This window comes from Conger conger, chromosome 11, assembly GCF_963514075.1.
Source record: "Conger conger chromosome 11, fConCon1.1, whole genome shotgun sequence".
In the NCBI taxonomy this organism is placed as follows: Eukaryota; Metazoa; Chordata; class Actinopteri; order Anguilliformes; family Congridae; genus Conger; species Conger conger.
In genome coordinates, this window is record NC_083770.1 from 42,143,847 (window position 1) to 42,157,289 (window position 13,443).

Sequence of the window (13,443 nt, forward strand, 5' to 3'; positions counted from 1 at the left end):
CATACATTGGGCGAGAGGCAGGAATACACCCCGGACAGGTCGGCAGTCCATCGCAGGGCACACACATCATTAACGCACACACTCATACCCACAGGCAATTTAGACTCTCCAATCAGCCTAACCTGCATGTCTTTGGACTGAGGGAGGAAACCCATGGGAACACGGAGTGTTATATATACATATGATTACTGATTGATATTTAATAATATGATTGAAATATAGACATTCATATTATTACCATTATACCATCACACAATTAAGATACATTTTATTTGTATACACCCCACACAGAGAGATTGTTATTATATACCCACACTGAGAGAGATTGTTATTATATACCCACACTGAGAGAGAGAGATTGTTATTATATACCCACACTGTGAGAGATTTTTATTATTTAACCACACTGAGAGATCGATTATTATTATATAACCACACTGAGAGAGATTGTTATTATATAACCACACTGAGAGAGATTGTTATTATATACCCACACTGAGAGAGATTGTTATTATATACCCACACTGAGAGAGAGATTGTTATCATATAACCACACTGAGAGAGCGATTGTTATTATATAACCACGCTGAGAGAGATTGTTATTATATACCCACACTGAGAGAGAGACTGTTATTATATACCCACACTGAACAACAGAAATGAGAGTGCGCTGCTGTCCCTAGACCAGTGAATGACTGTACTGCTGAATCCATGTCAGAATAAACAACCAGCCGTGTGTATGGGTCTGATTGACATGGAGAGAGGGATGGGAGACAAAGTAGTAAACATGACTACTTTCTTTCTGGTTCCCTGAAGTGGGGTACGTATGTATAAAGTGTGCTGTACTACATGGTGAAACCAACATATATAATAAAATACCCATTAATAAAAGCACTTTATCCACATGTGAATTGCTTGATTGCAAATCTAAGCTTGTGGAAAACAATAAAGAAATAAGAAATTGTCCGAAAAATATGTCCCAAAAAAGGCATGTGTGTGTGCATGTGCATGTGAATGTGCAGTATGTGTCTGTGTAGTGTGCCTGTTTGTGCATAATATGCATGTCACTGTGTGTGTGTGTGTGTGTGTGTGTGTGTGTGTGTTGTATGCATGTGGTGTGTATGCACCCTCTCCTCCCCATGCTGCATTTGGAGGACAAACTTGAGCACCTCTGTCAAACAATCGCTGCACCCCACTCGGAGGTCACCATGGCGACGGCTGGAACGGCTCATCGCCCTAGCATCTGTGAGAAAGGGGCTACCCACCAATTGCTGCTTTCATACTGCACAACAAGCACCTCTGCATTAGTCATACCTCCTCCAAACACATTACGCAGGCTGGCTGCATCCCTCTCTGAAGACCATGTCCACAGTAGGTAAACACAGCTGAACGCAGCCGTAAGCCACAGCAGCATGCTAATATGGCCAGCCTTGCGCTGAAATCCCAAACTGGATTTCTGTACATCCCATGCCTGTGGCCATCTGCTCATACCATGTATAATTTGATTCCACGGGCTCAGAGCGAGACTGCATTCAGCTCTCATTATCGCACGTGCAACCTAACATCTAACATTCCCTCCGCCCTGGAGACTCCTGCTCACTTACTATGGGATGCAACAGAATGTGCCAGAAGGGGATGCAAGACTTACAATAACAGGAGGTCACTTCTAGAGGTGGTTCAGATTGTGTTCAGCCCAATCCGGTCCATGTCTAAGTGCTCTATCCTCTAAACGAGTGGAAAGAAGGCCCGGGGGCTGCCAACAGTTTGTCCTACTGTTAACAGGCTTGTGGTCGCATTCTTTGTGCTACAAGGAAAGCCCTACAGAGTCTTGTTTATGAGGTAAATGGGGCAAAGAGCCTGCAATCTCTCTATCTACACCTCTTAGTGACTCTCACTTTAACTCCCTCCCTCACTGACTCATTCATTCTCTTTCTTTCTTTCTTTCTCTCTCACTCTCCCTAAAACACACTCGTTCTCTTATTGTTTCTCTGTCTGGCTCATTTTCTCCTTGGCTGCAGCTCCATTTCCCTGAAGTATTTCAGATTTCAGCAGATATTACTGGGAGAAAGGCATCCCTGATTCCCTTCCCTCCAAAGCCCCTTAAACATGGATGCCAGCCTAGGACTGTATCTGCACAACCTGCCGTGCAACACCCCTGGGAGGGAGATTCAGCGGCACAGGTTTTAACAGCAATGTTTTATTGAGAGAAACTGAGGGAGAGAGAGAGAGAGGGAGAGGGGGAGAGAGCGAGAGAGGGAGAGAGAGAGAGGGAGAGGGAGAGACAGAGAGAGAGAGAGGGAGAGAGAGATGGAGACAGAGAGAGGGAAAGAGAGAAAGTAAGAGAGAGAGCAGCCTGCTTTTTCTGAGTAGTATATAAGCATAGCTCATGTCGGTGGTTGAAGCTCAATAATGGCCTTGGCTTAACTCGTGTACATTAACTTGAGGAGGAAAAACTTCCACAGGACTCCGATGTAAAAAGGATAAAACAAGTGTTTATTCCACGGTTTGTAGTATCTTCTTACAGGAGCATTCAAAGCTAAGTTATCCTAATCAGAAAACTGTACTACAATAAGAAAACCATGTGGCTCGGTTCTTGCTTGAGCCTCAACTAAAAACAAATCCACAGGTTCACCCTAAGCAAATACAAGAGCCTATATCTCTTAAAGAGACGGTAATCTACATTACTATTCAAACATCCATGTTAAACAAAATACAGACTGTGCTTATTTATTGAACTAAACATATATAAATGCAACTTGGCTCCCACAGTAATGTGCTTGGCAGCAGCCTTTAAGAGCACAGAACATAGCAGACAACTAGGAGCTGAAGCCTTCCATTGTCCGAACCTCACACAACAATTACCACCCGCAGATACCTCTCATCAAAATTCGGTACAACTTTTCGAGAGCAATTCTATTTTGAGCACAGAGATTTCTCTGTGATTAAATGATTTCTATTGGTCCTAATAATGGAGCAATTATACAGCTCTTCGTCCACAGTGATGGCAGGTGGCAAGCGGTGACACAGCATTCTCTTCTGAACTGCTGATAAAAAGCTGCAACCGTAAAAACTTCAGTTTAACCTGCATTCTTCATTCTTTTGAACCCACAACATTACAGTGCAAGACCAATATGCCTCATTCACAAAACGTGCATACGATTAGGCATGGTATATGCCTCAGTGTCATGGTATATACCTTGGTTTGAAAAAAGGTCACAGTTCTAAAACCATTCATATCTCTCCTGTCATACCATTCCAAGTGTATGAGCTGTTTTTTTTTCCCCCCACGTTAAAATGACTATTCACAAAGAGATATCTGGAATTTGCAATATAAGGCCTGAAGTACACTGGACGAGTTGAGTTGGTGGTGCCTAGCTCACTTCCATCCAAGGCTAGAGATGTGCCTGTTTGGTACGCTCAAGGTGTGTTACAAACATACATAAAGCTTAGAGTATATAATATATAGACACAACGACGGCAGTTGAAACCTATGGGTAAAGATTCCGTCACCCAGGGCACCAGGGATATTAATGATGTTCCACACATTTTCTTTTGGTAAGCCTATTGTTTGGCCTATGTCTCAAATAATTGTTGGCAAACAATAACAATAACAGACTCCAAAGGCAATAAAAAGCCAAGAATCATCACTAGATATTGAAATCTTCCTTCCTGCACGAAGGAAGCGATTGAATACACCTGACAATTCAGAAACTGCTGAGAAGCAAACTGCCCAATTACTTTTGGCCCCCTAAAATGGGGGTACTATGTACAGTATGGGGATAAAGGGATGTCATTCCTTCATGGATCACCTGATATGGGTGTAAATACACTCAGATTAAAGGTGAGTGTCTGCGCTTTAACCTCATAGTCATAGTTTCATTTCAAATCCAATGTTCTGGAGTACAGAGCCAAAAGAACAGAAATTGTACCACTGTCCAAATACTTATGGACTGCACTGTATATATATATATATATATATATATATATATATATCCATCCATCCATCCATCCATTATCTTAACCTGCTTATCCTGAACAGGGTCGCAGGGGGGCTGGAGCCTATCCCAGCATACATTGGGCGAAAGGCAGGAATACACCCTGCACAGGTCGCCAGTCCATCGAAGGGCACACACACCATTCACTCACACACTCATACCTATGGGCAATTTTAGATTCTCCAATCAGCCTAACATGCATGTCTTTGGACTGTGGGAGGAAACCGGAGTACCTGGAGGAAACCCACGCAGACACGGGGAGAACATGCAAACTCCACACAGAGAGGCCCCGGCCGACGGGGATTCGAACCCAGGACCTCCTTGCTGTGAGGCGGCAGTGCTACCCACTGCACCATCCGTGCCGCCTATATATATATATATATTACTAACAGATATATGTTCCTAACAGATTTGAATGTTTTCCAAAAGATGCATGGATTTACTATAAGTAAATCCATGCATCTTTTGGAAAACATTCAAATCTGTTAGGAACTATCTGAAGCCCACACCAGGTAAATGGTAAATGGTAAATGGTTGGCATTTATGTAGCACCTTTATCCAAAGCGCTGTACAATTGATGATTCTTATTCTCCCATTCATACATGCACTCACACACCAACGGCGATTGGCTGCCATGCAAGGCACCAATCAGGTGACGTTCCAATGATGTAACTCTCCCTTTCTATGGCTCTGGAGTTTCCTTATGCTAATCAACAGGAACAGGCACGCGATTCCCACATGAATTTTTTTTTAGAAACTTTTATTAACAAAAGAAGAAAAGTTATATGAATTAGGCCCATATTCAGCAGAATTGCGTCTGGTTTTTGAAATATAATATTAAATTTCATGTTTCAGACACCTTTATTGTCACCTCTTCAGAATCAGAATAGAACATTGACTAACCATTTCACTAAACATTTTCTGCAGTTCTGTTTCAATAAGTCAATAAGGTCAGAGCTCCATTAGTAGTAACAAATTGCATTTCACTTTCATTATTAGGAGAATGAAAGACTCCTAATATCCAAATGTGCGATCAAAGCTAATATCCTGAGTCTATTGCAGGAGACCTAAAACCATTTAGTAATCATTTGTCCACACAGTCAAATCCTGTTTCAAAATGTTTCAGTGGATAAACCTCAAATTTTAACATCAATTTGTTACACCTATAGTTTTTAGGTTTTAGGTATTTAAATTGAAGTAAAAATATTAGGTTCATTCAATGAAGCATTTTTTCAGTCTTGATGTCTGCTTTATTTTCTTAATATATTGTTCAAAAGAAAAGAATGAAAACTATTTCCTATAACCAAATGCTGAATCCATGTCAGAATAAACGACCAGCCGTGTGACATGGAGACTATAAACCCTTTCTCTTTCATCTGAAATTGTGGTATTATAACATGCATAGCCCACATTCAGTCTAATTGGCTGTTTATGCTAAATTCTGGAGTGGAGCGTCAAATTTAAAATACAACATATTCAATTAATATGAGAACTAAGGATGCTGTGTTGCCTAAATATACAATTTCAAATGAAGGCCAAAGGGCACAGCTGGCAGATTGAACGCCCCCTCCTCGAAGGCCAAATAATGGTTCATTTCTGCTCCTGGCTCAAAGATCTGAGCAGTGTGCTGAGACAGAAAATGTGGTGGTTGTGAAGGTAAAGATAATTATCATAATAATCAGTCTGGCTTGCCCAGATCTCATCGTGGCTACTTTCACCACAGATGGAGACGGGCCCCTAGAGGTGTGTTCTGGCCTCTCCGAAGCACGACAGTATTTGGGAAGCTAGCAATGAGTAAATATCTCACCGGAGGCACTTTCATTGGTTTACTTCTTTAACAATAAAGCAAGCTAGATTCTTTGCTGTAATGATGTAATTAGTGGGCAATGTCAGTAAAAGTCTGTTTCTGTTTGTCTCTCGTGTTAATTTTTTAACATTTCGGTTTCAGGGATATTGGATTTTTCCCCCGCGTGTTTGTTAGCCTTGAGTAACAAAAGAGCCCCTTCCGTCTTTTGGGTGCGTGCACAGTGTGAAAGCAGGATGTGAGCAGCCTCTCATCCTGGATCAATGCGCCTTCCTCCATTAACAGAAAACCAGTCTTAAAAGTTTACTTTTTAAACTACCCCTGAGCAGCCTCACGCAGAGGTCAGTGCGCCAGCTGCCTCCTCCTACATCACATTTAATGAATGTCCAAAGGATATTAATATTAGCATCTGATTAATTAAAAAAGGGTTTGTCCAGCACTGCACCTGTGCCCACAACCCTGAGGCCAGGCCAGGTCACATGTGGTTAGCTGATGGAATAGACAGTGTTTTATATCAGTGTGTAGCACAAAACCCCTGCTATGATTTCTCCACAGGGGAGCTCTAGCTTACTTTATAATATACAATCAAAGAACAAAATGAGACAAACACTGAGACCCAAGTGCTTTCCTCTGATCACCCTTTCCCATTGCCAGGCTGCAGCTGCACCTGCAACACAAGCCCTGTGTGGTGCACTACTCCCTGAAGGAGCATTAGTGGTCATTATCAGGCATCGTTTTCTATTATTACTTTTTTTTTGTAGTTTGTATTTTTTATTGAACCCTTCAACCGCTTATTACTATTTTATTTTATTGTTATTATAAATTACATTATGTAATTTCAAATCATATAAATATTTATCAAGAAAAACCAGGCCCAGGGCATTTCCCCGGACACTGAATGTTGGAATGTATAGATATGTATTTTATTTTAAAAAAGAGATACCAATTAACTGTCTCCAAGTGCAGTTTGTTTGCTCTTTTTCATTGAGGGGTTCCAGCAAACCAGTAGGGGAGACCCGAGGTGCTCATTACACTTTTTACTCACTTGTAACTCACTCAATTTAAGCACGTCATAGAAGAGTCATGTCAACACTAGTGCAACCATTTAAGTCTCAGGTAATTGTATGCATACCTTTTAGCCTCTTGAAATAATATAAGAAAAAGTTAGAAACTCACAAAGACAACCTGTCACTTGACACGGTTGGTTGACATGACAGGGTTGGTTGTCACAAAATATAAATATTGTAGTCACCAAATAAGTTTTAAGTTTGAAAAAATGTGAAATATCTATTACTCAAACATGTCTATTTAGAACACACTGGCTGTTTAAATTAAAGAAAAATATGCCCGGATGTTTTTTTTTTCTTCTGGTTTTTCACCAACCTTTCAAAGCAATTTTCTCAACAAGGTAAGGTACTGCTTAGATAAAAAGCACATGTCTTTGATGGACATAACCAGATAACATTTCAAATGTGTAGGTATAGACATTTGCTTTAGGCTATAGATTTGACATGAGAAATGACATGTGACAACATTACATTACATTACATTAATAGCATTTGGCAGACGCTCTTATCCAGAGCGACGTACAGTTGATTAGACTAAGCAGGAGACAATCCTCCCCTGGAGCAATGCAGGGTTAAGGGCCTTGCTCAATATCATTGTGACTACCAACCCCGGTGACAACCATCTCCGGTCTCCCCTATGCGGATATTTAGAAGTTCAGTCAATTGGCTTCAAGCGTCATTACGCGTACAACTAATTGCATTGCGCCTTTCCACAGTGTCTCCATATTGACACTATTTCTACTGTCTACATGACCAAATAAACTTGCGTAGCTACAGTACGTCGTTGTATGGTCCTCCGACTTTGACCACTTCATAGTTTACTTACCTCTATGAGAGCGCGCTACTTTGATATCTCTCCTATATTCAACACTTGGCAAAAAAACATGAAAACCGATGTTTGTTCAATAATAACCTCAAGATTAACTAAATAAGTAGCCTATGTGAGAGCCTTTTTTTTTTTTTTTTTACTCTTGATGGATTAATACAGTGAGCGAAACAATTACAACAAAATAGGCTAATCTGCTTGTGTCCACACACAGGAAAGAAAAGTGATGGTCCAGAACAGTAATGTGAAGCGTACGGATCAGCGTTCTAATGTCATATTCGTGCATATGGAGGAAACAGAGCAGTCACTGACTGCTCAATGCTAATCGGTGTGGTCATTAGCATAGACCAAACAGCTTAGAGTAGCTGTTGCGAGGTAGCGCACTACAACTGGGTCACTAACGATTAGTAAGCTTCTGTGCAACAATGCTAATGGTAGGCATTACAAATAACGTCGGTTTGGGTTAAATTTTCGCGTTCCACCCTGAAATCTTCCAATAAACAGACGAAGCGACAGCCACACTGACGGGGTGATGTGTGCATATACAGTACAAATGTAATGTTCTTTCACCGGGTAGTTTATAAGAGGTAACCTTACTATTGTCCATCAGTTTGGTAATGGGAACAATTTTAACCATACTATTAAGTATTACTTAACTTATTATATCCAACAGGCTACCTATTTATTGAAAAAAATGCGGAAGTATTCACAATTCTGAAAAAACAACGAAAATTGTATTAGATATAATACATTCCTACCTCAAACAGCTGCGGGATCTCTCGTTTGGCGAGGTATTCTTTGGCGTCACTGGTGTTCATCGTGCTTGCTGTCCTCCGTTCTTCGCGTCAAGTTCTTGTCTGCTGTCAATTAAAAAACTTGAAGGAATCACAGTGGCCGCATGTGGTGTCCTGACTTGTCAAAAGCACTGGATCCTGTCCATCTGAGCTGAGCGTCAGTCACGCATACCGCTGTTCTTACGGCTGTCACTCACACCGCGCTCGCGCTCTTTTCGACGGAGTGGGCTTATTTTGTAATTTTATTGTAATTTTTAGTACTCAAAATGTTGCTAAAATACCCAGCATTTGTCCACATCTGAGTGTCTGTTATTCTACGCAGCTTCGTCTAATAGAAAACACTGACTTTTAAAACAGGTTGTTAGGCAACGCCTCTTTATCCCCCTATCCGGTCCGTCTCTCTCCCTTCTCCGGTACCTCGGAGGGAGTAGATGTCAGGAAATTGGGGGGTTAAATTCTTCAAATAAATACGCTCTGGAACTCTAGGCATTTTCGTTTCCTTTAATTGGTCACAGAGTATTTACGGTCAAAGGAAGAACGTTATATGGTGGAAGTCTCCTGCTGCGAATCATTTTAAATGTTTGGATTTACTGTACTGGCATGCCATGCTTGTAAAATGGAGCAATGTTCAAAGGAACAGCTGCTACAGTAGTTGTGCAACTTTCTTTCTAGTAGACTACTTTTCCCCGCTGCTTTTATGGAAACTTGTTCAGGCAGTTCAGGTAATTTTGTGTGTAAAAGTGTCCCCTGCCAATTACAAGTCAAAATGGTATTAGCTTAAGTCACCAAAAGTAGGCTTTTTGGCTACCAAACATGCAATATTTTTCTATGAGAGTGGGGCTGCTATTCAGGGTTGAGTTGATATTAAGTGTTGTGCACATTCACCTCTGTGACATATGTATTTTCCATGCCACATTTCATGGCATTGTCTGCCAGTGCCTTCACAGATACCAAAAAAGTGACAGTTAACACTTCAGTTGGCCCACATACACTGTAGCAGGGTGGCATTCAACATCCAAATGCTGTGATAAACCTTAAATCTGGCTTGTTGCAATTGATCCACTTTTGGGCCAAATTTGAAATGTCACACAAACCTTACATGTATTTGGCTGCATTTGGTCCACTTTTAGCCCACCATACATTTACCACGGCCATAACTGCCCCTTAAGTGCTAGACTCATGTTTAGCTTGGAATATTCTGCTATCTGGGTTGCCTTGAATCTTTCACCGAAACTATTCTAATATAAGTTGTATGTGTCCATAAGTGCCTCACAGCAAGGAGGTCCTGGGTTCGTGCAGAGTTTGCATATTCTCCCTGTGTCTGCGTGGGTTTCCTCCGGGTACTCCGGTTTCCTCCCGCAGTCCAAAGACATGCAGGTTAGGTTGATTGGAGAGTCTAAATTGCCCATAGGTGTGAGTGAATGGTGTGTGTGCCCTGCGATGGCCTGGCGACCTGTCCAGGGTGTATTCCTGCCTTTCGCCCAATGTATGCTGGGATAGGCTCCAGCCCCCCTGCAACCCTGTTCAGGATAAGCGGGTTAGGATAATGGATGGATGGATGGATGGATGGATGGATGTGTCCATAAGTATAATTGTCCATATGGCGTTGCAGTATATTTTCCCTTGAAATTCAAGTTGATCCTTGAAGAAGGTTCTCCTAGATTATAGGAGAACGGTTGTAGTTACGGGCTGGCCATTGGGTTGGGCATCCACATTTGATTGGGGCTTGTTAAAATGCCTCATGAAGAAGGAAAGAAAACCCTTCACAGCTGAGAGCTCTTTGATAGCATATACATTAATACCAACTGAGCATCATTTGAATGCCATAGCATGCTTCAGCATTGCTGCTGAACATGTGCATTCCTTTATGACGGGGGTGCACAACTCTTGAGGGTCGGTCTTGTTTTTAATTTGCTGACAGCCCTTTGCCAGCAGCCACACTATCCTGCACGCAGCTCCTGCCAAATGGCCGAAGCTAAGCCGGTGTGGGCTTGGTTAGTACTTGGATGGTAAATGGTAAATGGTTGGCATTTATATAGCGCCTTTAGCCAAAGCGCTGTACAATTGATGCTTCTCGTTCACCCAATCATACACACACTCACACACACACACACACACACACACACACACACACTCACACACCGACGGCGATTGGCTGCCATGCAAGGCGCAGTGCAGTGATGGGGATAATGTGCTGTAGGAGCCGCTGTCTTTCGGATGAGACATTAAACCTAGGTCCTGACTCACTGTGGTCATTAAAGATCCCATGACACTCTTCGCAAAGAGTAGGGGGTTCCCCGGTGTCCTGGCTAAATTCCCAACCCTGACTCTTTCGAACTGGCACCTAATCCCCTGGTTCAATTGGCGAAAACATTGTTCTCTCCCTCTCCACCTCAGCTGGTGTGTGGTGAGCGTTCTGGCGCAGAAATGGCAACTGTGCATCACCCAGGTGGGTGCTACACATCGGTGTTGTTTGACGCGAGTTTCCCCCTCAACACTGTAAAGCACTTTGGGTGTCTGGAAAAAGCGCTATATAAATGCAATAATCTATCTATCTATCATACATTACCCTGGTTCAAGCCTGTACTTGAGCAAATCATTAGGATACACTTGCAGTCTGCAGCTGTAGCTGGGACTCGAACACGTGTGAGATAAGATATGATCAATGAAATAATTAGTTGGCACAAAATCCTGAAATGGATTGGTCCTTGTTGTGCACCCCTGCTTTATGACCACAGTCTACAGTCCACAGTCCTTTTGCAAATGGATACTTCCAGAATGATAATGCACCACGTCACACAGCAGGCATGATTTTGAGCTGGTTCCATGAACGTGAAAGTGACTTGAGGTTGCTCCAATAACCTGGACAGCCCCAGATCCCAATCCAATCAAGCTTCTTTTCGATGAGGTGGAACCGGCATGAATGTGTGGACATAAAATCCACAGGAACTGTGTGATGCCATCAAGTCAACATGGGCCGAAACCCGTAAGGAATGATTCCTGCCCCTTGTTGAATCTACGCTGAGAGACTTCAGGCTATTATGGAGACAAAACAGGGTCCTAGATACAGTATATAGCCTCTACTTAGGTTATATGGTGCAAGCAATTATTAGAAACAAAAAATAATAATGATGGAAAAAAAGCATACACACTGCTCTGTGAAAGAACTGACTTGAGCTGCCACTGCTGTTGCTGCGAAACCCCTCGCATGCTGACCTTTAGCGAGGGGTGGGAAAAGCTGGAGGCCAGCCCGCGATGTGTGCAGCACAGCTGCTTCACGTGATGAACTGCCTGCGGCATGGCACAGCCATGAACTACAGCACCACCTGCAGGCTGTATTCGGCAATTGCTCCTTTGTGTGGCGCGCCAAACTAACGGGCCGTTTGTGACGTCGTTTACTGCTCCGTGAATCCTTTCTCTCTCCCAAGCCCGTGAGAAAGCCCAGGACTGCGTCCTGCGTCTCGTAACTTTTGCGGAAGCTCTATTTGTAGCATTTGAGTAAGCAGGCCCTGTTGTAACTTTTCAGAAAGCGGCCTCAACAAAGCCAACAACTGAAGCAAACACTCCAAACATGGAGTGTACCCTCGCCAGTAAAATACAGAGGCCGTGATTAACATACCGTATGAGTGATGAAACACTTTTGCATTATTTCCTATACTAACGCATAAATAAATCCTTCTTTTTTTTTTTTTAAAGGTTAAAGATATCCTGCACATAATATTTGTTGCCAGTCAATCTCCAGTTAGGGTTTTTTGAAGAATGCAAAAAAAAAAAAAATAATAATAATAATAATAGTAATAATAAGAAGAAGAAGAAGAAGAAGAGGAAGAGTAGTAGAGCAGTACTAGTAGTAGTAGTATACACTGAAGGGAAATCTCACCTCAATCACCAAAACTCCATCTAGCATCGCACCAACCTCACAACCAAGGAAAGACAAGAGATTTTTTGAGTCAAAGTTTTATTAAAATGAAGAGGACTGGTCCTCTTGAACAAAACAGAATATAAATACAAAGCATTATGTCCTGTACATGTGGCAGTAACAGCTGAATGTGTACCAACTGATCCCAGAACAGCCATGAGCCACCGAGATCAGATTTCAAATGGAAGTTTTTGTCTGCTTTCTCTACGAATGAACAGCAAGCAAACCAGAAATATGGCAGCTTTGTTCTGAGAGAAGGAGAACCGGGGATCTTGGCATGTTGGGCTGTGAATGATTACAGCAAGGGTCGAAGTCTTGGACTTTTTTTTCACCGCAAGGTTCAGTAAACTATGTTCCCTTTGGCTCGAAACCTGTAAGTTCTAGGAGTCCCTGTTCTTCCTCAGCCATGGTGTATCTGTTGCAGTGGGCTCTCAGGTTATGATAACACCCTGGGAACACATCAGTGGCGTGCAACACCGCCTTTCTTGAATGACTTTCTTTTGTCCTGCTTTCAGGAACATTGACAATAAAGAAATGGATTTATTCAGTCTGGCTAAAGTGGAGCTTCTCATATGTTATTAGGGGATTCGTTCATGTTCTCTTTTTTTTGTGTCAGCAGGAGGAAGGTCAACGATATGAGTGATCAGACTAATAGTACCTCAGATCTGGGATCTGTGGCCACTGCTTTCCTTTTTTTTTGGATATAAGCACTTGCCACATATGGCCACAGGTCAAGAGACTGCCCACTTGTATGCCATGGAGGGCCGAGAGTATGCAGGTTTTCACTATACCAGCTTTCACTAACTCGTTCCCTCTTCTGCGTTTGAAGCTGTGTTAATTTGTGAAATCAGTGGGTGTCATGATAGGTTGGGGGCGATATTAGCTCAGGAGAGCAGTTGGAGCATCTGGCAGTTGGAGAGTTGCCGATTCAATCCCCTGCCCTGGGTGTGTCGAACCCTAATCCCCAATTGCTCCTGAAGAGCTGGTTGGTGCCTTGCATGGCAGCCTCTTGCCATTGGTGTGTGAGTGTGTGTGTGT

General features: G+C 42.4%; 1 protein-coding gene across 1 annotated transcript in view; it reads right to left on the reverse strand.

The window, feature by feature from the left end:
- The window catches only part of LOC133140366 (adenylate kinase isoenzyme 1-like), a 46,443-nt gene extending 37,607 nt beyond the window's left edge, over positions 1-8,836 (reverse strand). The window contains exon 1 of the mRNA XM_061260270.1: positions 8,451-8,836. Within this exon, the coding sequence (XP_061116254.1) occupies positions 8,451-8,510 (60 nt within the window). The 5' untranslated portion in view covers positions 8,511-8,836. The remainder of the gene's footprint in view (positions 1-8,450) is intronic.
- Positions 8,837-13,443: the final 4,607 nt, after the last annotated feature.